Raw genomic sequence first — 21,787 nt, forward strand, 5'->3', positions numbered from 1 at the left:
GAAAGAAAGAGAAGAAGCTGCAGGAAGGGAGAGTCTCCTGCAGTGGCCCTGAGAAAGGGAGACTCCAGCTGAAAAGCCTGGGAGCTGTGGCTGGGGAGAAGATCAGGCCTTGGGTCTTCTGTACATGCTAAGCAAGAAAAAAAGAGACAGCTCTCAGGGAGAAGCGGCTATTTCCAGCATAAGGCTGAGGTGGAAGACTTGTGTTTTATTTGTGAACTTCATATGAATAAAATCAAATCTGAAGGAGGGCTGTTAACATTGGAGTTATGAAAGGGTGAGTTCAATTTATTTAAGCTGCCCCTTGAAAGGGGAAACTGAGGCAAGAAAGGCCACCTGCAGAGCAACCTGAGGCCAGTAGGGGCTGCCAGGAAAGGAGCCACTCAATGATATGCCACTTGTAACAAAGTGATGTTATGTGCTCCATGATTGTCAGCTAACCTCCATGAATGATATTTAAAAACTTCATCTCCAAAAATAAAGGCATCTACTTAGAGCTGGCCAGAAGTTGGGTTTTCCAGTTTGAGAATTTTTGAAAAATTTGGTATTCTAATGTGGAACTGAATCCATGTGGCAGGACAGTCTCAGAGGCATGGACCCCAGAAACCTGGAGACCCCAGACCCACAGCAATCTGACTCAGACTCTAAAAGCCTTTTGTAAGAAATTTTAGTTTTTTTGAAACATTGTTTTCAGACTAAATTGTTTCATATGAATGTTTCTTCTGACCACCTCTAAACCTGCTGTCACTGTGACATCCATGGAGTTGCTCCAATAATCAGAGTAGTGACAACCCTAAAGTCCTAATTGTCTACACATTTGTTAAACTAATCCCCAAGGCTCTCTCCCACCTGCTTTCCAAAATGTGCTATCTAAGTTTAAAAATGCATATGGTCTCTAAAGTCTTAAAGCAACCTTTCAAGTCATTGTACTGCAGATTTTACAAAAAGACATCAGTGTTTATTCTGGTTTCTTAATTTTTCCCCTCAGAGCTACTTTTGATGCTATTTTATGAGACCAAGTGCAGGGTCACCTCTCTGTGCAGACACAGTATGCCTTTACTCCAGAAGTCCCTCCTGTGGCAAGAGCATTTCTGTTCTGAGCCCAGTAGGAGAAAGCATACTGGCTTAGGATAGTCTTCTTCCAGAACCAATTGCAGTGTTCCCCAGACTACCTGCTTTTTCTCTTCATTGTACTCTTTAATCTGTTACTAAGGCCATCATTCACTGTTCGAGGAACTTCACAGGGACCTACCAAATCCAGCCAATTAGAGAACAGAGATGGTAAATGCAATGTAATGCATGTTAGATGGAACAGTTTGAACTAGTAATACATATTGATTGAACTTAACTATGAACTCTGAGGAAAAGGACCTGATTGTCATTGTGGGCGGTTCATAGTACATGACAATCACAAAGCAAATGTTAGGATATTAAGGAAGGGGTAAAGAACAATACTGGAAATACTATACTGCTATATAAACCAATGTCATGCTCTCACTTTGACTACTCTTCACTTTTTTGTTCACCCCATATTGAAAACAGTATAATAGAAATAGGTCCAGAGAGGGAAATAAAAGTTAGAAGAGATTTAGAAAAATTTGTCTGAGAAGAGATTTTTGTAGATTTAACATCTTAGGGTAGTGCTTGACTCAACTAAACAATCCCAGAAAAGTTAAGAAGGCTTTGGCTCATCTACAAGGCCTCCTAGTTTGTATGTAATGATGGCAGAAATCCTGTGAAGGTAATGGTGCACAGCATCCATTGTGTGTAGTGACACAGTAGTTCCTCTGGCTCCATGCTTGGACAAGGAGTTTTCAGTTCTGCCATCTCCCTGAATCTTTCAACTTGCATTCAGACCAGCAATCCATCCCCTTGCCTCCTTGCAGCTGCTGAACCCTCCTAGTTTCCAGGTGCTGTCTATCTGATAGCATTCTAAGAGTTAAACACATAGCAATTACCAGAGTAATTAGTAATTTAATTATGGGGAAAATTAGAGGGAAAATGTGAAGATGAATAAAGTTTCTATTTTGATTGTATTTGGAAGTTTGCGCACCAGGAAAGTTCCCTTTTTGCTGATTTTTCCTGCTTTGAAATTTTTTTAAAAAGTATATTAATTGCTTTTGTCAAACTGCTGTATAAAACAATTGCTACAATATTTTCCTTTCATTTTCAGTTTAGAACAGTTGCCACTAGATGGTAGTAGAACAGCTATTCTTTTGCTGAAAGCTCTAAAATAAATATGAAAAAAAAATTCAGGCATTACCATAAATCTTCAGTGTAAAATAATCCTGTAGAAAAGAATACAAAATTATACAAGAGTTTGGGATGCACATCTCTTGATATTCCATAATTGTCTTTAGACTTTATTGCATTTCTATTGCTTGTTTATTATCTTATATACTGTACTTCAAACTGGGCATATTTTTAATTCCAGGACCAGTGAACCAGCAAAGCATATATAAATATTTGGATTGGAGTTCTGAAAGCAGGAATTAAACTGCTTCTTTCTTTTTAGTTGAGAATTTTAGATGAGGTTCTCTGTTTAAAAAAAAATATATATATATAGAGAGAGAGAGAGATAAAGGACTCAGTACCACTGAGGTCACAGGACTTCTTCAAAATGCGTTTGGAAGGCAAATTGAGACCGAAGCGTCTTCAAGTGCCTTCTTATTCAGTGTCTGCTCATCCTAATTCACTCAGTCACAATAACCTAGCTTTCATACACATTTCCATATGATTAATCATGTTGAATTTGTATGTTGTTTAGGTAGCTATAACATGTAAGGTCCTGATTCAACATGCACCTGAAATGAACCACTGAGGTGGAATATGGCAACTGTCTAGTACTACATTCCATTAGAATATAACAGTTGACAATTGGAAATTAAGAACTATATTCAACTGAAATGTAATTTTTTTTATAAGCAAAATACTAATGTAGTTGTGATAGCACTTTTCATAACAGCAGAGCTGTTCATACTGAGGGATATTCAAGTGGGTGATACCTTGGTTTGTCCAAAAGCCAGCATATCTTGCAGTGCAGTGCCTTACTAACATGCTGGGGTATTGGTTTGGTACTAACTCAGAAGGAAGAGTGCCACCTACAGAATCATCAATGGCACTTCCTGCAATCATTGTTCCGGGCTTTTATAAAAATTCATTTGATTTCAGCTTACAGCAAATGGAATACCAACTATTTGTATTTTTTTTAATATGTTTTCTAATGGTTTTGAAATTTGGTGTAAAGAATTTAGTAGTGAAAATATTAAGTAAATGTCAACATTAAACCATAAATGCTGCCATTAACTCCCTAATGAGACAGCTAAAAAAAAGGCCAGATCCTCAAGTATGTCCAAAATATTCTAAGCATAATTGAGGGAGTAGTGTGAAACTCTGGTGTAAAATTCCCTTTGCCACCATACTGACTGATGTTGCTCTGTGCACTTCTTTCCTTGTGCACAGTGTTAATGGTCTGAGGGGTACTTGAAGTTACACCAGCCTGGAATGGCATCCGGGGGCCTAAAAGCTAGCTCAGGATCCATGTAGTATGGGGCCATCCTGGCCAGGCCCTTTTCTTGCTACACTAGCACTATCAAGAGCATGTGACATCTGAATCCTTGTTTTCGCTGTCAGCCACAGCAGCATCACCCCAACTCTAGAATGCTCTTCAGCCAAGCAACTTTCACTGACTTTTGTGAACAAAGTATATTGGTGGTGTGGTTCAAAGTAGCCACAGTCCATCTGAGGATCTGGCCCAAAATCTAGGTATAACATCAACAATATCAGACACTAAAATGTGTTTTATTGTTTCTCCTTCATTCACTATGATTTCATCAAGAGCTTGCTGTACCATCTCCTTTCTTCTTCTTCATGGGGAGCTAACGAAGTTGGTACTGGTACCTTTATTTCTGCTCTTGGCTACACGTCTGCAGATTACTATTCTAAACTGGTTAAAAATGTGAGTATTTTGTGTAATGGAGGTTTTATTAGTAATAAAATCACCAGTTTGTAAGAGTGTGTATGAAAGTGTCTGCTATAAGAAACATGAACTGAATGACTTATCTTTTTGTAGCTTGGTTCCTCTTATAGCCTTTTAAGGAAGAAAGATAAAATGGGAGATGACAAAAAGGGAGGCTTATACTAAAGTTGTATGGTTTTTAAAAAAAAAATCCTTGTTCATGTGTCACTAAAATGACTATTAGATAAGATATGTTTTGTAACATTATGAAATTTAGGGAAAATATTTTGTGGCATTTGTTTGCCAGAAATGCAGTTACATTTTCTTTTTGACTGTGCACACTATTTACAATGCTAGTTGAACCCTAAATTTTGGGGAAATTAGTGATTTTTCATTTCCCTGTAAAATCATAGGAATATTATTTCATAAAAAGATTTACTACTTATTTTAGAATTTTTACCTATTGTAAGGCTTTAAAAGTTAGTTCAACTCTTGGGATGCAAATCTGTAATTTCACTTATTTGCTTGCTAATTGTGTAATGGGAATGATATGATGGGGGTTTAACAACTTTAGTACTTGTAATTGTCTTGAACACTGATCTGGAACTGGGGGGGGGGGGGGGGAGGGGACTCTACAGAAAAGGCTACTTACCACTATTGAAATGTCTCTTGCACAGACAAATACAACTGATGTCTTCCTATTTGCAGTGTGTTGTGTATTTTTCTCTCTATAAATAAAATGTTTTTAATGTCATTGATTTTGTTTAACAGATAGTCTCATCATTAGTGACAGAACTCAAAGGAAATCAGTTTAATGGACTTAACATTCAAGGGAGGTAGGTGTTATCTAAACTTCATTTCAATAAGTCTTAGTATGGATCATTGAAGTTCAGTGAGGACCTTTCAGAATTTGAAACATTCGACTTAAATATATTTAGAATCATGGTAATATTTAGAATTACCATATAGCTTTGGTAATGGACAAGCTAGTTAAGTGGAACATCACAGAAAACATTTTACCAGATAATCACAGCCTTGGGGTATAGGGTAGCATGTCTGCAGTGCTCTTACATGCCCCTCTTAGCCAATTATGTATTTCCATTCCTTGTTCATATCAGTGAACAGTGCAGGTATTATTGTATGCTTATGTGATGTCAGAAGGGCAGATGTCACCATTAGTGCACAGTTAGCAAGAGTTCAAATTTGTAGTCCTTACTCATGCTGAGGAGTCCTGACTCTCTCAGTAGTACCATTGAGATTACCCATGTGAGTAACTACTGCTCAACGCAAGTAGATTCACTGTTTAAATACATGGAATTGGGTGATAGAAGTGCTGTTTGAGGTGACTGAGCAGCAGTCTCTTTGGTAAAAACAATTGTATTTGCTTAGTTCTTGATTTCCTCACCACTTTGAATGTGTCCATCCCTCCTTAGTATACCTGGTACTGTGGGCTTTTTGAAATGAAGACTAACCTTTTAATAAACATTTAAAAATATTTTCAGAATACACCAACAGAACCTTTGATTACATCTGAATCAAAGTTTGTCAGTAAAAATTAAAGCAAAAATAAAACAGAGGGATACATACCATATGTATTCAATTAAAGTGTGGTTGTTACTTGAAAAGCCTTTGTGAAAATGGCTCCATTTTACTCAGAGGTACACACTGTGTATAGTCTGTCATAGGTGCTCACTTCAGTAACAAAACAGATTTTTACTACTTGTGCTAATACTACAGGGTTTATATTGCGGTGGGAGAGCGAGCAGGATTATATTCCTTCTTGTGCATTGTCAGCAGAGTAGTTAAGGATCTGATTGTCCAGTCCTAGATAAACCTGCAATAGGAGGCCAGGAAACAGGAGGGGAGTCTGCACAGAAACCTGGCGTCTTTGCATTAGCTCTGGGGCAGCCTACCCACACCCTTGGCTTTCCTGCAAAGAGCTAGACTACCGTGGACTCCCTTGTCTGATTCTGCCCCATGTATCTCTCTCACACACACTCTAAGGTTCAGGGAGAGATGTCCAAGGGTATGTCTAAACTGTAGTTAGACTCATGTGGCTGGCCTGTGCCAGCTGATTCAGGATCATGGGGCTTTGGTTTAGGAGCTGTTTAATTGAGGTGTAGACGTACAGGATCAGGTGCAGCTCTGGGACCCTTCCATCTTACAGGGTCCTAGAGCCCAGGCTGCAGCCAGAGCCTGAATGTCTATACCTATTTCCATATTCATTTTTAAACTGGAAATATTAAGTCAAAAATTTAGGAAACTTTGAAAATATATCATGTAGCATTTCCCCACTGTAGACATCAGAAGGTCTGTCAACAAATCGCAATATGTTCAGTTCTTATTGCTGAATAGGACACTGTAAATAACTGTAGTTTTAATCCATCAGTACCCTTTTTCCAGGAGACTTGAGGGATGTTTCTGGTCAAAAGAACAGCCACATTTTCAAAATATAGCTTGTTAAATTTTACTTCTGAAGTTCAGATGCATGGGTAACGTGACGGGGTTGGGACTCACCACTGCAGCACCTCCTGCTGTTCGGTCAGGGAATTAGCTCAATTTATGCAGAGCGCCCTCTGCCGGTGGTGTCCCATCCATCTCTCTCCCTCAGTTGGCTTCTCAACCCGTGTTGCTCCCAACTTGCAGCATCCTCTTCAGGACACTGCCCTCCAGCAGTGCCCCCAAGTCCACACTCACCCTTTCTGGGTGCAGGGCTTTAATCAAGAGTCTTTGCACCAGCCTCAGTGACCTGCCACAACCCCCAAGTCTAGCCCCTCTTATGTCTGGGGGCAGATTGCAGCCTGATTCAGCTACCTCTCCACGGCCTGGTGTGGCACAAGGGGGAAAAGAGGGTGGGGACCCAGGCCCACCCACTACTCTGGGTCCCAACCCAAGGACCCTCTAACGTCAGCCTCCCTGCCCTCCTTCTCTCCCCTTCCTTTCAGTCTTCCCTGGGTCACTTCCCCTCTGACACCATTGAACCCTCTAAGCCCTTCTACTCAGACCAAGCAGTCTGGCAGGTATCAGGCTAGAGCTCTCCTCTGCTTCCCCAAGCCTGTCCAGCACCACGCTGTCCTAGGTGCTGGTTTCCTGCTCAGGAGACAGACCTTCTCCCATGAAGGTCTGGGACAGACTGACTGCTCTCTTCCTGGGCAGCCTTTATATAGGGCTGAGCCTGGCCCTGATTGGCCACCTAAAGCTCAGTTCTGACTGACTCCGGACAGGCCCTTCCCTATTGGCTGCCAGACTGCGCAGCTGCACTGGCCTGCCCTGGCCCACTCTTTCATGGGGGTGAAGCAGCCACCCCGCTACAGGTAATAACAAGTAATTTTGTACATAAACTGGGAAATACCTACTTTTGCATATGTAATTGCTTATTTTGGCTGCCCAGTTAACACCCTCATCCATATGTGAAAAAGTCAATCTTTTTAAAATTTGGCTTTAAATATTAAATTATCCTCCACCTTAGTACTATTTAGATTGCACCATCATTAATCTTTTCCAAAAGTGCAATCTTGTTAGGCAGGGTCAATTACTATGCTATGCTGTACTAATGCTATACAAATACTATGCTATACATCCCTTCAGTTGTAGATCTTTAAGACAAATCCTCGTATTTTATGCCTGAGCACTTGAAGGTAGCAGGATTTATACTGTGGTATGCACTGGAGTAATTCCTGCTGGAATGAGAAAAGCCAAGGAAACCATAGAGATCTCAAAGCCAGCTTGGTTGTCTCCTGTGAGAACTTAAGATACCCATGTGGGAGCTGTGAAACTGTAATCTTCCTCTGAGGGACTGCTTTGCTCTTTATCAAACTGGGAAAGGCAAAATATTCATTGCTAGCAAGGCATATGTAGTTATTGAACACCCACCAGCACTTTAGAATTGTTTGAGGTCCCTACTGCAATATGTTTACCATAGTTTTCAGTGCCAACATACAGAAATTCTGATTGTTTTGAAGTATTCCATTTGAGAATACTTCAGCATTTGCTACAATAAATAATTGTTTTCTTAACTTTAGAAGTTAAGACTTTTGAGTGTTTTCTTTCCCTAAAATAAGAAACCTTTTTTATTTCTCCAGAGTTTCAGATGATCATGTAACTGTAGTGTCCCTTTTCTGCGTCCCTCTTATCACTTTGCCTGATGTAACTCCTCTACTGGAAGCGCTCCTTACCTATCATGGAGGTGGATCACAAGAGGTTCTCAGCTCAGAGTTTTTAGAAGCTGTGAATGAGACATTTTTAAAGTAAGTAACATAGAATATACAGATTATGCCTCCTCATCAAAAAGAATATTAACTCTGTTCAGTTGGAATTACTATTAGGTGAATTTGCATGTTGGATGCATTGAATGTCTACTGTATTGTAACAGAATATTTTCTTTTTACCTGAATAGCAGACCTAAAGTTGGAACGAAAACAAGGGTTCTAGACTGCTGATGTGCTGTTTCAATTTTACTTTCCCTATGATATGTTAGACAGTGTCACTGTAATTGTGTTTTTGGATTTTGCCTTTCACTGAGATTTTGTACCTCTTTGCCATAAATATACTGGATCCTTCCTAACTTCTGCTATTAGAGATCCAGATTTAATTTTGTGTCCTTGCATACCAAAAAATATTGGTTATATTCTTGTCTTTGTGTTGCCTGACAGTTCGTTCTCGTATTTCTATTGAGAACTTGGTTCTCCTTGTGTTCAAGTCTTCTGTCTCCCAGCAGATTATTTTTAACTAGGCACTTGAATACAGTTAACGATATGTAGATTTGCTTATAACTCTGCCTCCAAGGTGGTCCAGTGCTTGGATGAGATTAGCTCATAGATTAAAACTGGAGAGAGTCCAGTGGAGGGCAATGAAAATGATTAGGGGGCTGGGGCACATGACTTACAAGGAGAGGCTGAGGAAACGGGTTATTTAGTCTGCAGAAGAGAAGAATGAGGGGGGATTTGATAGAAGCCTTCAACTACCTGAAGGGGGGTTCCAAAGAGGATGGAGCTAGGCTGTTTTCAGTGGTGGCAGATGACAGAACAAGAAGAAATGGTCTCAAGTTGCAGTCGGGGAGGTCTAGGTTGGATATTAGGAAACACTGTTTCACTAGGAGGGTGGTGAAGCACTGGAATGGGTTACCTAGGGAGGTGATGGAATCTCCATCCTTAGAGGTTTGACAAAGCCTTGGCTGGGATGATTTAGTTGGTGTTGGTCCTGCTTTGAGCAGGGGATTGGACTAGATGACCTCCTGACATCTCTTTCAACCCTAATATTCTATGATAAAGACCAGCACAAACCTCACCAACTTCCATTGGCATCCTCCTTCAATCTCACCTTCTCTAATACAAATATATTGTAATGAGTAGGTATTTAAAATCTACCTAAGTAAGCAAGCAAGCAAAGAAATAAACAAAAACACCCTAACAAAAGTTTCACACTTCTCTCCTTGGACCAGGGGTGACAGATTCTTCTTAAAAGTGTGTGTGTGGGGGGCACAAGGCCCAGCCCCTGTCCTCCTCTTCCCTTTCCGCCCCCGCCCAGGGCCCTGCATTCTGGCCAAGGCAGAAGCTGGAGCCAGGCCTCCACCTTCCCAGGGTGGGGGGGACCCAAGAGCAGCCCTTGGCCTGTAGCTCCTCCCTCCAGGCTCCCCATCCACTTTCAAAAGTGGGAGGGCCTTGGACCCTGTTCGGCACTCCTGTGTGACTGATATTAGTCATGTCATTCAGTGCAGTCCTTGAAGGCACTAAGATACTTTGGTGATGAGGATGATAGAACCTGTATAGAATGGAATAGAATCTCTGAGACCTAGTGATTTAACTTTTGAGTTTGGGCTTTCACAATGACCACATAAGGCCTTGAATACTTCACCCACTTCATTAAACCACATAGTTGGGATGAAATCCCTGGGCCTTATTTCTAAAGATTTAAACATAACTTGTATTTGATCACCTTTTGCATACACCACTGAAGAAGAGTATACTCCTACCTAGAACACTTGAATCTTCACATCCCGAACATTCCTCTAATCATCACAATGTCTTGCAGGGGCAACTGCTGCTCATCACAACCCTGCCTTATAGCTCTTTCTCCTTTCAGCATCTCAAGAGACCAGATATCTTGGATCATTCCTCTGATAAAATTTTTGAGTGGAGAGAGGGCTGTCTTTGTGACCCCAAATAAGAGTCCTTATAATTTATATGTTAAAACAACATATATGTGATGTATGTTCATATGGTAGGTGGATCCTCTAAGAGTGTGGACTGGGCAGTAGCTTAAGCAAGAGGGTCATTCAGTGAAACAGAGATTCTATCAACTAAAATATGAAGTTCTAGACATAAGAATGATTACAATATCCTTCACCTAGGTTTTCTGGAGTGAAAAGGGTGTTTCCTTCACAATGCACAGAAGTCTTTGCTGGAGTCCATCTCATAAATTTGAAACTTTTTGCTCACCTGTCCTCATACTGTGTGTCTGTATTAAACTGTGTCCATATTCTAAGGTTGAGATAGTTTGGCACGATCTACCATAATAGTCAGTAGAAGAAAATGTGGCTGTTACTCTAGATATCATGTTTTCTGAACTAATCCTCAGACTGAGGTTTTTGTGTTTGTGGTTTTTTTTTTTAAAGCCAACAAAAAAAAAAAAAAAAATCCCCCTTCCTCTGAAATTCCTGCTTTCGGCAGCTATATAGCTTTAAAAAGACATTTTTGGAAACAGTGAATTCCTCATATTTAAATGATCCTCTGGGAACCTTTTCTCCCCCATTCATCCACCTTTCTCCCATCTCTTCAAAGTCCCTAAGCTGGCCCCAAAAATAATTTTAGCTAAGGAGGGCTGGACACTAGTTCTTCTGGAGCCCATCATCATTATGTCTGCGAAGTTCAGATGAGATTGCTGAAGAAGACCAGAAATCAGTGTTTCCCCCCCAACGGCTCTAGTAACAGCAAAATAAAACATTGCATTGGTAGATGATATCAGGGCAGCAATTTTTAATTTATCGTTGTACATGTGCTACTAGATAAATACTCCATCAGAAACTAATGAAGTCTCTTCGTTTTAGTGAAACTTTATCTGAAAATCCAAAAGGAATGGGTTGACTTTGACTTGTCTGTTTCCTGTGGCTTCAGATCAGCACTTTCCACAAGTAGTGGTAAAAATTCTGGAAGCTTTCCTAGGACAACTGCCCTAGGATAGACTGTCCAAACTGAGTCAATATCACTTGAGTCAACAGGCAATAAATAATTACAAATATTTTTGTCGCTCCTTAATGTGAGTCTGAACATTTTCTGTGGTGATAGAGGCTTTTTCTGTGATCACAGAGGATTTTTCTGAATCTAATACTCTGACCTGTGTTTTACCTTTTCCAGTGATTGTTTATCACAACAAGCTAAAGGAATTCAGTTTGTATTGTTGTTGGCCACTTTATTCATTGAGGGCCTCTGAAAGTACTTGTGAGGGTATTCCTATGCATAGATGTGTTGAGCTCATTATTCTTTGTATGGTGGGCTCTTGGTCTTCTATTGAGGTTCTTGTAACCTTCAGAGGGACTTAATTACATTTTTCTACTTCAGTCACCTTTCATTATTTATCTCCCTATTCTTCACCTCTGTCTGTCTGCCCTTTACAGCCTCTGACCTCAAGTTATGAGCCTTACTTGGCTTCTTTCTGGATATCCAAGAAGACTGCCCCTTTAATTAGTTATTAGTAAATGCTAGAAAAGTAGTATGACTAGTAACCTACCAGAGAACACAGTGGTGGCCCCTGTGAAGCATGCCCAAGTTCCTCTGGCACAAGGACAGAGAGGACAGTTTGCTCCCAGTATAAGAAATTTTCCTGCCTATGAGTTAAAGTTTCTCTGTGTGGACTTTGCATTTATCCTTTTTCAAAAATACAAAGAAGTGTCCATTTTTCACTTGTCACTTTCTGATTTAAAATCAGAAAGAAAGCTTGAAATAATAATACATATCAAACCACAAAAATATAAAATTAATGTTAATCTAATCTGACACTCTTCTTAATTCACCCTGCTGAGCCAAGACGTTGTAGTACAGTGCATATAATATATACACACTAATTTAATGGTTAAACAGTATTTTGAAAATGTAAAGTACTGCACATGTGTTAATTATTTTTGCTGTTTTCCTCTATCTGGAGATGTAAAATCTTATGTGAAGCAGCTATGTAGACAACAGTTGTGAACAGAAATTATACAAGTTTTCAACCACTATCAGAATCCTGCATTCCCCTCCTCTTCATCAAGGTCTGCAAGTGCTTGAAACCTGTTCTTTAACTGCAGAACAAAGGCTTTCTGTATTTCAAGGGACTTCAGCTTGTCAATATCATAATGTCTGTCCCTTGTTTGGTGGACCCACACTTCTCAGTTTTAGCTTGATGGAGGCTGTCACAAGGTGGTGGTTGCTACCAACATCTACACCCCTTCTCACTTTCACATCTATCAGTGAGCGTCGCCATTTGCCATTGATCATAGTCAGTCTGGTTCTTATCTCTGTCATTTGGAGAACACCATGTCAGCTTGTGAATTTCCCGATGTTCAAATAGGGTTCCACCAATGACTAGGTCATTCATATTACAAAAATCAACAAGCCTTTCTCCATTTTCATTCATGGTGCCACACCCATGTCTTCCCATTGCTCTGTTGTTGTTTGTGTTGTCCTTACTGACCTTGGCATTCAGGTCTCCCATGACAATAGTTAGGTTGTGGTGTGGTACTCTCTCACACTACAGGCGGAGTTAAAAGTAGAATTTGTCCTTTACTTCTTCATCACTGTCATTTGTCAGGGCAGAGCACTGAATCAGGATGATATTATTATATTTCCCTTTCAGTCTGGATCTCATAAGTCTGCTGCTGATGGATTTCCATTAAAGCAGGGAATGCTCCACTCCCTTCTTCAAAAGGATGGCAACACCCTCATGGTGTTGTCCATCATCCCTTCCAGAAAACAGCAAAGTTTCTCCCAAGGCTGTTGTTAGTCTTCCTGATCCCATCCATCTGCTCTCTTTGACACCCAGCATGTGTGAGCTGTAGCGTCTCATCTCTGCTGTGATCTGAGCTAGCTTCCCTGTTTCATACATTGTCCGTATGTTCCAAAAACCCTTGGTTTTTGTCTTGGTGTTGAGCACTTCAGTCTTCATGCCAGTGGCTTCCTTTTGGCTTTCACCACTGGCAGTCATATGGGTCATTGACTCCTGAAGGCCATCACACACAGTGATGGTAGATTTCTCTGTTGCTGTTTCCGTAACATTTTGTTTTTTACGGGACAAGGTTGTTAGCCCTGTGCCTAACCCCCAACCTGGAGGACCAGGGTATATGTTTTGTCTGGCCCCTCCCTCACAGACCAGCCAAGCCTGGTAGAACCTACCAGGAGCAAAAAGCCCCCACCAACACAGACTCTGGGGATCGTTAGAGCACACAAACTGTCCCATGATAAGGCATGGACACCAGAGGACAGATCCTAACCTTAGTTCTGTTTAATTCTGCATAATTGGGTGTTACATTAAGATATGCAATTTTTGTTGTATTAAAAATTTTAATCTGAAACTAACCTAATGCCAGTTTTATAATAGCTGTAAACATATTCCAGTGTGTGTTGTGGTGGGATGTTTCCTCTTCTTGGGTGGTTGCTGTGCTCTGCTTTTTGCCTCATGCATAGTATTCCCACGTTATGGTGTTGTCCCACTGCAAACCTATGCTTTCTTGGTATCTTATTTTCTAATTATATAATAACGTATTTTAGCTGACTTATAGTAGAAAGCTAGTCTTTTCATGAGCTGACAGAGCATGGATTTGTTGACTTGCAAGATATGCTGTGAGGTTCACTTAACTGAACTTCTATAAATCAGTTGATAGGCAATTCCTATTAGACAGTATAAATTCTCAACTTTTCTGTTAAGCCTGTAGTCACATTTTAAGAAGCAGCATGAATAGAGGACTAAAGAGCCAGTGGCGGCTTAGTTCTAATTCCTGCACTCCTACTTACCTGCTCTTTGGCTTTGGGAGAAATCACTTAATCTCTTAGGGTATGTCTACACTAAAAATTAGATCAGACAAAGTAGCCCGGGTGGGGTGGGAGAGGAGGGAAGGACAAGGCCACATTGTTTATTGTAGTCACACGAACAATCAAACTGTTTGAATGACAGCCTTCTGTTGCTTGGGCCATCCTCTGGAGTGGAGTGGAGTGGCTGGCTGCCTGCCTGGAGTCTCCCCCCCGCGTTCTTGGGCATCTGGGTGAGGCAGATATGGAACTTGGGGAGAAAGGCATGCGGTTATAGAGTGGATGCAGGGAGGGTCTGTGCTCTTGTTGGCTTTCCTGCAGCTCCAACGGATGCTTCATCATGTCCGTTTGCTCCCCCATTAGCCTCAGCATTGCGTCCTGCCTCCACTCTTCGCGCTCACTTGATTCTTTCCTGGCCTCTGCCACTGCACGCCTCCATGCAATAAGCTGTGCCCTATCCGTGCAGGAGGACTGCATGAGCTCGGCAAACATGTCCTCGCGAGTGCATTTTTTTCGCCTTCTAATCTGCAATAACCGCAGGGACAGAGATAATAGGGGGAGCGTAGAAACGTTTGCACCTGGGGGGAGATAAAAAGGGAGAATAAAATTTTAAGATGATACATTTCTGAGAACAAAAGGGAGACTCACAGTGAATCAAGCAATTCACAGCAGACAGCACATGTGCTTTAGGTACAAGATCGTGTTTTGCCTTTTATATTGAACGCCTGCCGGTAGGGTGACACATCACAAACGGCTGGGCAACAGAATTCGGTTTCCAGGCAGCCATGGTAAGCCTTTTGTTACACAGGGTTGGCTTCTTATGCCTTCATAACATGTGGGAATGGTTTCAAACTGCAACACCATCCTTTCCCATAGCAAGCAATGCTGGTTGGGTTTCACATTTAAAAGGAGGGGCTGTGGTTTTCGGGTAGATGTGCAGCACACACACCTCCTCCCACCCCTCCACGTGGCTAGTCTCTGGGATGATACCTTCTCCCCTCTCCCCGCCGTGTGGCTATTCTCTGGGATGATTCCTTCACTCCTCCCCCCCCCCCCACCCGCCGCATGGCTGTTTTCTGGGTTGATCCCTTTTAGCCAAGCGCAAACAGCCCAGCATGAATGGGGTCCGTTTACTGTTCCCTTACAAAAATTCCCCTATTTCAACCAGGTGACTATGAATGGTGTCACTCTGAGGCTAACACAGAAAGATATTGACCGAATGTTGCTTGAATGCGACCAAAAGCCAGGACCATTCGCTGCCATGCTTTTGTGCTGCAATGATTCCAGAATACTTGCTACTGGCTTGGCGTGATAAAATGTCCTACCGTGGAGGATGAAATAAGGCAGCCCTCCCCAGAAACCGTCTGCAAAAGGCTTTCATGGCTTTCAGCTCCAGGAGAGCTTCAAGGAGATGTCCCTGGAGGATTTCCGCTCCATCCCCTGACATGTGAACAGACTTTTCCAGTAGCTGTACTGGCCGTGAATGCATCCCAATTCTTCAGGGCTAATCAAACATTGAACACTATTGCTTTTAAACCCTGTGCTGTAGTTACAAATGTGCACTCACCAGAGGTGCCTTCTCCGGCTTCAGGGTTGGGGATCCCGACTTGGGAGGGTATTGGCTCCAGGGTGATGAAAAGGTCCTGGCTGCCAGGGAGAAAGGATTCACCGCTTGCCTGCTGTGCATTCTCCTCCTCCTCGTCCACAAAATCCTCTTCCCTGTGGCGTGAGACTCCCCCCTTGCAGGTGTCCACAGACAGTAGTCGGATAGTGGTAGGGTCCCCCCTAGAATGCCATGCACCTGATCACAGAAGCGGCATGTATGGGGCTCTGACCCGGAGCGACTGTTTGCCTACTTTGTCTTTTGGTAGGCTTGCCTGAGTCCTTAACTTCCATGCGGCACTGCTGTGTGTCCCTGTTGTAGCCTCTCTCCAACATGCCCTGTGAGATTTTGGCATATATATTTGCATTTCTTCTTTTTGATTGGAGTTCGGCCTGCACAGATGCTTCTCCCCCTACAGCAATTAGATCCAATGTCTCCCTTTTGGTCCATGCTGGAGCTTGTTTGCGATTCTGGGGGGACTGCGTGGTCACCTGTGCTGCTGAGTTCGCCACACTGACCAAACAGGAAATGAAATTCAAAAAGTTCCCGGGGCTTTTCCTGTGTACCTGGCTAGTGCATCGGAGTTGAAAGTGTTGTCCAGAGCAGTCATAATGGAGCACTCTGGGATAGCATCCCAGAGGCCAATGCTGTCGATTTGCATCCGCACTACCCCAAATTCGACCCAGCAAGGTCGATTTTAGTGCTACGCCCCTCGTCAGGGAGGAGTACAGAATTCAATTTTAAGAGCCTTTTAGGTCGACGGAATGGGGTTGGTTGTGTGGACGCAGTCATTTTTAAATCGACCTAACGCAGCTAAATTCGATCTAACCCCGTAGTGTAGACCAGGGGCTAGTATCTCAGTTTTCCCATCTGTAAAAGGTAGGTAATAATTAGATATACAATTTTAGGAGACAGTGCATAAGTATGTATATGTGGATTGATAATTTTGCATTGATATGCAATCTTTTAAATATTTATTCACTTCATGGCTCAGTTTGTAGAAAACAATATTTTCCCATTAACTCAGGAAGAAGATTGCCCTCTCTGAATCAGCTATCCTAAGCTTGTGGCTTCGTCATCTGCCTAGCCTTGAAAAAGCAACACTGCATCTTTTTGAAAGGTTGATTTCCACTCAAACAAGCTCACTGGAACATGTAGTGAGTATCATAAAAGATTCATTTCTGGTATGTACCACAATTAATGCATTACATCTTTTCTGCTGAGGGATCACCAAATACTTCTCTCATATACAGCATCATCGAAATCCAGCAACTTCCATGGGGGAGAGTAGCTGTCATGTAGCTACATAACAGTAGTGGAAAGAGGAGAAATTTTTGTGCAGAACACCATGACAAATTCCTACTCTAATAAAATATGTTAAAATTAAAAACTTCACAGAACATGATGCCTTGGCATCAAAAGCTTCATCCATAGATCATAAGAAGATGAACAGAAACAGGCCCTGATTGTCAGAGGTGCCGAGTACCCACTTCTCCCTTTGGAATTATAGAAAAATTTCCCTTCTGGGGACAGATTCAAGTCTATCTGGATTTGTATCTAGGGCTCCATGTAGTTAAAGTATTTAAAAGGCAATGTTTAAATTGCTAAACTATGTCCTTATGGATTAATGCATTGTGGGAATACTCATTTACTTGTGTTTTCATGAAAAATCATGAGCAAAATTATTAATTTAAAACATTTGTTACTGTGACAGGTGTCGGTCGGTCCTCCGAGCCCCTAGGGGCGATGGAGAGCTATGGTCTCCGTGGCAGGCCTCAGCCACACCTTCCGGGCGTCGGGGAATTAGCGGGGAAGGTGTGCCGGCCGAAGTCAGTAGTGCGCCCCTCAGGCAGGGAGGCGCTGGTTGGAGTCAGTAGCGTGCCCCTCAGGCAGGGGGGCACCAGGGTAGGGGAACGCAGGCCCACCCAACTCCACTGCGTTCCAGCCCAGGGCCCTGGCAGTGGCGGGAGGCGGAAGTCCTGCCGCTGGGTCAGCGGGGCTGTCCATGCCCGCTGGCCAAACACACCCACCCCACAGTATAGTTTGGCCCCTGGGCTACTTCCTACCCAGTCTCTCAGGCGGGTCGCTCCGGTTCCTCCATCTCCTCCAGGTATTCCGCTGTGGGCCACTCCCGCTCCCCCTTGGTATCGGACTCACGGTGGCCTGGGCTGCCGTCAGGCCCCTCCAGGTCCTCTGGGTATTCAGCGGCTGGCAGCCCTGGTTGCCACAGGCCTTCCTCCCCGTCAGGCTCCTCCTTGACCAGGGCTTCGCCTGGGTCAGCAGCAGGATCGCGAGGAAGCAGCCTGTGTCTGTCTCCTTCCCTGGTGCTCTCCTCACAGGGCAGAGGGCCCTGCCCTTTGTACTTCCTGTCCCACCCTTCCCCTTCCAGGGATTGGCGGAACCTTGGCCTGGCCCCGCCCACTGAGGCTGCAAGGGTGGCTCTTTACCCTCTGGTTCCCTACAGTTACCCTATAATCAGTTTAGATTTTTTTTAGAAATATTCTATTATATAGTGCACCAATTCTACCCAATGTATTTAGAAATTTATAATGATTTGGCACCTGGTTACTTGACATGATTAAAGGCGTCCATTAACAAAGAAATAGTAGTAGAACCCCTTTATGAAAGCAATACATTTGAGGATGTGTAGGTATGTCATATGCACATATCTTGTATTATGAAAGTGAACCTGAGGCATGGACACTCTGAAATGTGGCATATATGATACTATAATCACACACCTGGAGGTATCGTGTCTTTTAACATTTTAAAATTCTTCTCTCTTCGAGTATTTTTACATGTCCATTCCACTGTAGTTGTGTGTGCCCCCTCACGCACAGTTGTTGATCTTTTTCCCTCAGTGGTACTCGTTGGGGCAGCTTGAGCAACCCTTGCCTGCCGCTGCTTGCAGGTACAAAAGGTGCAGTGATCACCCTCAGTTGCTTCTTACTCCCAGTGATTGTTGTTGGAGTGCTTTCAGTCTTGCTATAGCAAGTTCTTCCCTTGCTCCTTGTATATAGCCAATTTTTTCTTAGAAGTTAGTAGTTAGGTAAAATCTAGTATAGATAAGTGTTAATATTAAGCTTCAGTTTTTATTTATTTATTTTTTTTTAAATCAAATTCAAATTTTGGTACTGGGTCTGGTATCAGAACAATGCCTTGCTTTCTGGGGTTTAAGTCCTGCCTGTCATTGACCCACACCCCAGCTGTCTAAAATGCTTGGAGGAGTCCAACATTACTGACAAGTGTCCATCTGTAAGAGATCCACGCTTGGTTCTAAGAAGGATAGAGCAGCCAGGTTCAAGTGTCTCCTAATGGCCCACCATTGGAGACCTTGCTTTTTAAATGGACTCTGAGTACTGCATTTTGATATGGAGTGCTCCATTGGAGATGTCTACAGCACCTCACTCTCTATCTCTGGTGCCAAAAAAAGAGAGACTGGCCCTTGAGAGACTTAGTACCCTGTTTGGCAAGATCGTCTGTACTGAAGTCAGCTAGAGGCAAGGACTCTGGGAAAGACTCTGAAGAGTGCTTCCTAGAGGACTCCTCATCTAAGATAGTCAACCCTAGAACCTGTGTCATGTCTCTCGAGTCCAACCTCTGACGTACCCATAGAAAGACATCAGGGTCAGGAATCAAGACAAGCATCAATGACACCAGAGGTTTATGCAGCCATGAGAGAACTGCTTAACCTCTTGGTGTCTCTGGTTGTGCAGGAAGGTTTCCAACCAGTACCAGTGGTTCCTACTCTGTCTCTTCAGGAGCATACAGTACCATTACTACATCAGAAGCTGGTGCAATCAAGAGGCAAGCCAACTATGGTATCCTTGTACTGCCATCCCTGAGCTCTGGCTACCTATCTCTGGTTCCAATGGGGCTCTGCTCCACTGTTATCAGAGGACTGAGAGTTATCTTCCTCAGACTCAGAGGTGCAGTCTTTTGTGTCTCAATGTAGGCAGGGCACATATCCTCTGCCAGAGACGTGGGAGCCATATGTCTTGCAGCAGTCGCAGCAGTGTCATTCTCTGAAGGGGCAATGGCCTGGACAAGGATAGGTCCTTTTCTGGACACCATGGGGTGTCCCTCCTCCTGCTAGGGCTTCCTCTTACCTGCCTCAGTCGGTTTCCTCGAGGGCGCACCAAGAGTATTGGCCCCACAGGCAACATTCTTCGAGGACTGGGACCGGGTCTGGTACTGAGTAGCTAGAAGTCGCTTGGGAAGTTCTCCCACTGCAAGACACAGTGCAGGCGCTACCTCTTCCTCCCCATCAGATGAGGCTATGGAGGTGGTAAGCGACTCAGCAGCATCAGAGGTTTACATGGTTCACCAAAGTCTACTGAGAATGGTGGTCTCTGTTATGGACATTCAGGCAGAAGAGGTCTGCGAGAAATCTCACAAGTTGATGGACATTCTGGCTTTGGCAGCACCTTTCAGAGTGGCTCTAGTGACTAATTAAGCCATTCTGGAGCTGGTTAATGCACTCTGGCAGTCCCTCTCTGCCCATTTTGCTGTGGGAGGAAGGGAAGAAGGGAAGTTCTACATCACTTCTACTGGGTTTGAACATCCGTATTCTTGTCCTCTCCTGGGCTCCTTAGTAGTGGCAGCAGCTAATGAGCGGAAGATGCATGGTACCAGGTGTTGACTCCTAAAGGAAAAAAGTCAAAGGCTGGACTTGTTTGCCTGTAAACTTTATTCTAAGTCTGAAACTCAGAATTGAAAACCAACAGGTGCTCTGAAGTCACTATGATACTCTCTGGGAGAACATGATAAAATTTAAGGACAGGTTACTGGATGACTGCAAGCAGGAATTCAATATGATGGTAGAGGAGGGCAAGCTGGTGACCAGAACAGCTCTACAGGACAGCTTGGATGTGGCAGGTTCAGCAACTCGCACCATGGCATCTAGTATAACTATGAGAAAGTAGTGATGGCTGCAGTCTTCCAGTCTTCCTGCAGAGGTTCAGCAGACCATCCAAGATCTACCATTCTAAAGTCCTTCCTTATTTTCAGACAAGACAGACAATAGACTTCATAGCCTAAAAGAGCGCAGGACAATGCTAAAATTGCCTGGAATCTATGCACTGGCAATGAAAAGAAAGAAGTATTGTCCTCAGCAGTCCTATAGACATTAGGGCTTTGTTCTGCGATCCTCAGAGTCTCCCTGAAAGCATGGGGATCCCTGAACCCACCAAAAAAGAAAGGCAGAGGTTAAAAGGAGGTCAGCACCACCACCACCCTCTTCTGCATCAGCAGGTTCATCTCATCCAGCCGCTTCGTCCAAACAGGCATTTTGATGGGTTGATAAGGATAGTTTACCAGTTCCCACAGTTCTGTCTGTTTCTACCCTTTTTGTTTTCCAGTTGCTTATTTCGCTTCCTAAGTACTTGGTCTCACATAACATCAGATAAGTGGTTCTTAAGCATGGTTGATCTGGGATGTTCCTTCCAGTTTTATTTCTGTCTTCCTTCCATGTCTCTTCAGGAACCACTCTCATGAAACTGTCCTTCAGCAGGAAGTCTAATCCCTCCTTGAAGCAGAAGCCACAGAGGAAGTCCTTTTGTGCTTCAGGGGAAGAGCTTCTATTCCCTCTACTTTCTTATTCCCAAAGCGAAAGATTGTCTCAGGCCTATTTTGTATACAGGAGAATTAAACAGATTCCTGAAGAAGATAAAATTTCATATGGTCACCTTCGCTTCCATGATTCCCTCCCTGAAATAAGAGGACTGGTATGGTGCCCTCGACTTAACAGGTGCTTACTTCCATGTGGCAATATGCCACAACCACTGGACATTTCTCAGATTCGTGGCGAATGGAACCCATTACCAATTCACAGTGGTTCCATTCAGTCTGTCAGCTGCTCCTCATGTTTTCGCAAAGTGCATGGCCATGGTGGTAGGGTATCTTTGAAAATCAGGTGTCCATCTGTTTCCAGATTTGGAAAACTGGCTGGTGAGAGGCAAGTCGAAAGGTCAAGTACTGTTCTGTCCATCAGCCTATCTGCATTCAATACACCGGGCTTCCAGTTCATTGGGACAAATCAATCCTGAAACCACTACAGATAATTGAATTTATTGGAGCAGTCTTAGACTCTACGAAGGCCAAGGCTTTTCTGCCAAAATCAAGCTTTGAAACACTGGGGGTTAGTTCTGGAGCTAAAAGCAAATCCTCTCACCACAGTTCACAGATGCCTCAGATTCCTGGGGCACACGGCAGTATGTACCTGTGTAGTGC

At 43.1% G+C, this 21,787-nt stretch overlaps 1 protein-coding gene across 10 annotated transcripts in view; it reads left to right on the forward strand.

The window, feature by feature from the left end:
- Positions 1 to 21,787, forward strand: part of FANCC (FA complementation group C) — a 156,769-nt gene that overhangs the window by 74,226 nt on the left and 60,756 nt on the right. For 9 of the 10 annotated variants that reach the window (XM_073344975.1, XM_073344973.1, XM_073344976.1 and 6 more), the window contains 4 exons: positions 3,836 to 3,955; positions 4,727 to 4,791; positions 8,038 to 8,202; positions 16,584 to 16,740. In XM_073344975.1, the coding sequence (XP_073201076.1) occupies positions 3,836 to 3,955; positions 4,727 to 4,791; positions 8,038 to 8,202; positions 16,584 to 16,740 (507 nt within the window). The remainder of the gene's footprint in view (positions 1 to 3,835; positions 3,956 to 4,726; positions 4,792 to 8,037; positions 8,203 to 16,583; positions 16,741 to 21,787) is intronic. The other variant, XM_073344980.1, reaches the window with a different exon arrangement.

The sequence above is a fragment of the Lepidochelys kempii genome, chromosome 5 (genome assembly GCF_965140265.1).
Source record: "Lepidochelys kempii isolate rLepKem1 chromosome 5, rLepKem1.hap2, whole genome shotgun sequence".
NCBI lineage: Eukaryota > Metazoa > Chordata > Testudines > Cheloniidae > Lepidochelys > Lepidochelys kempii.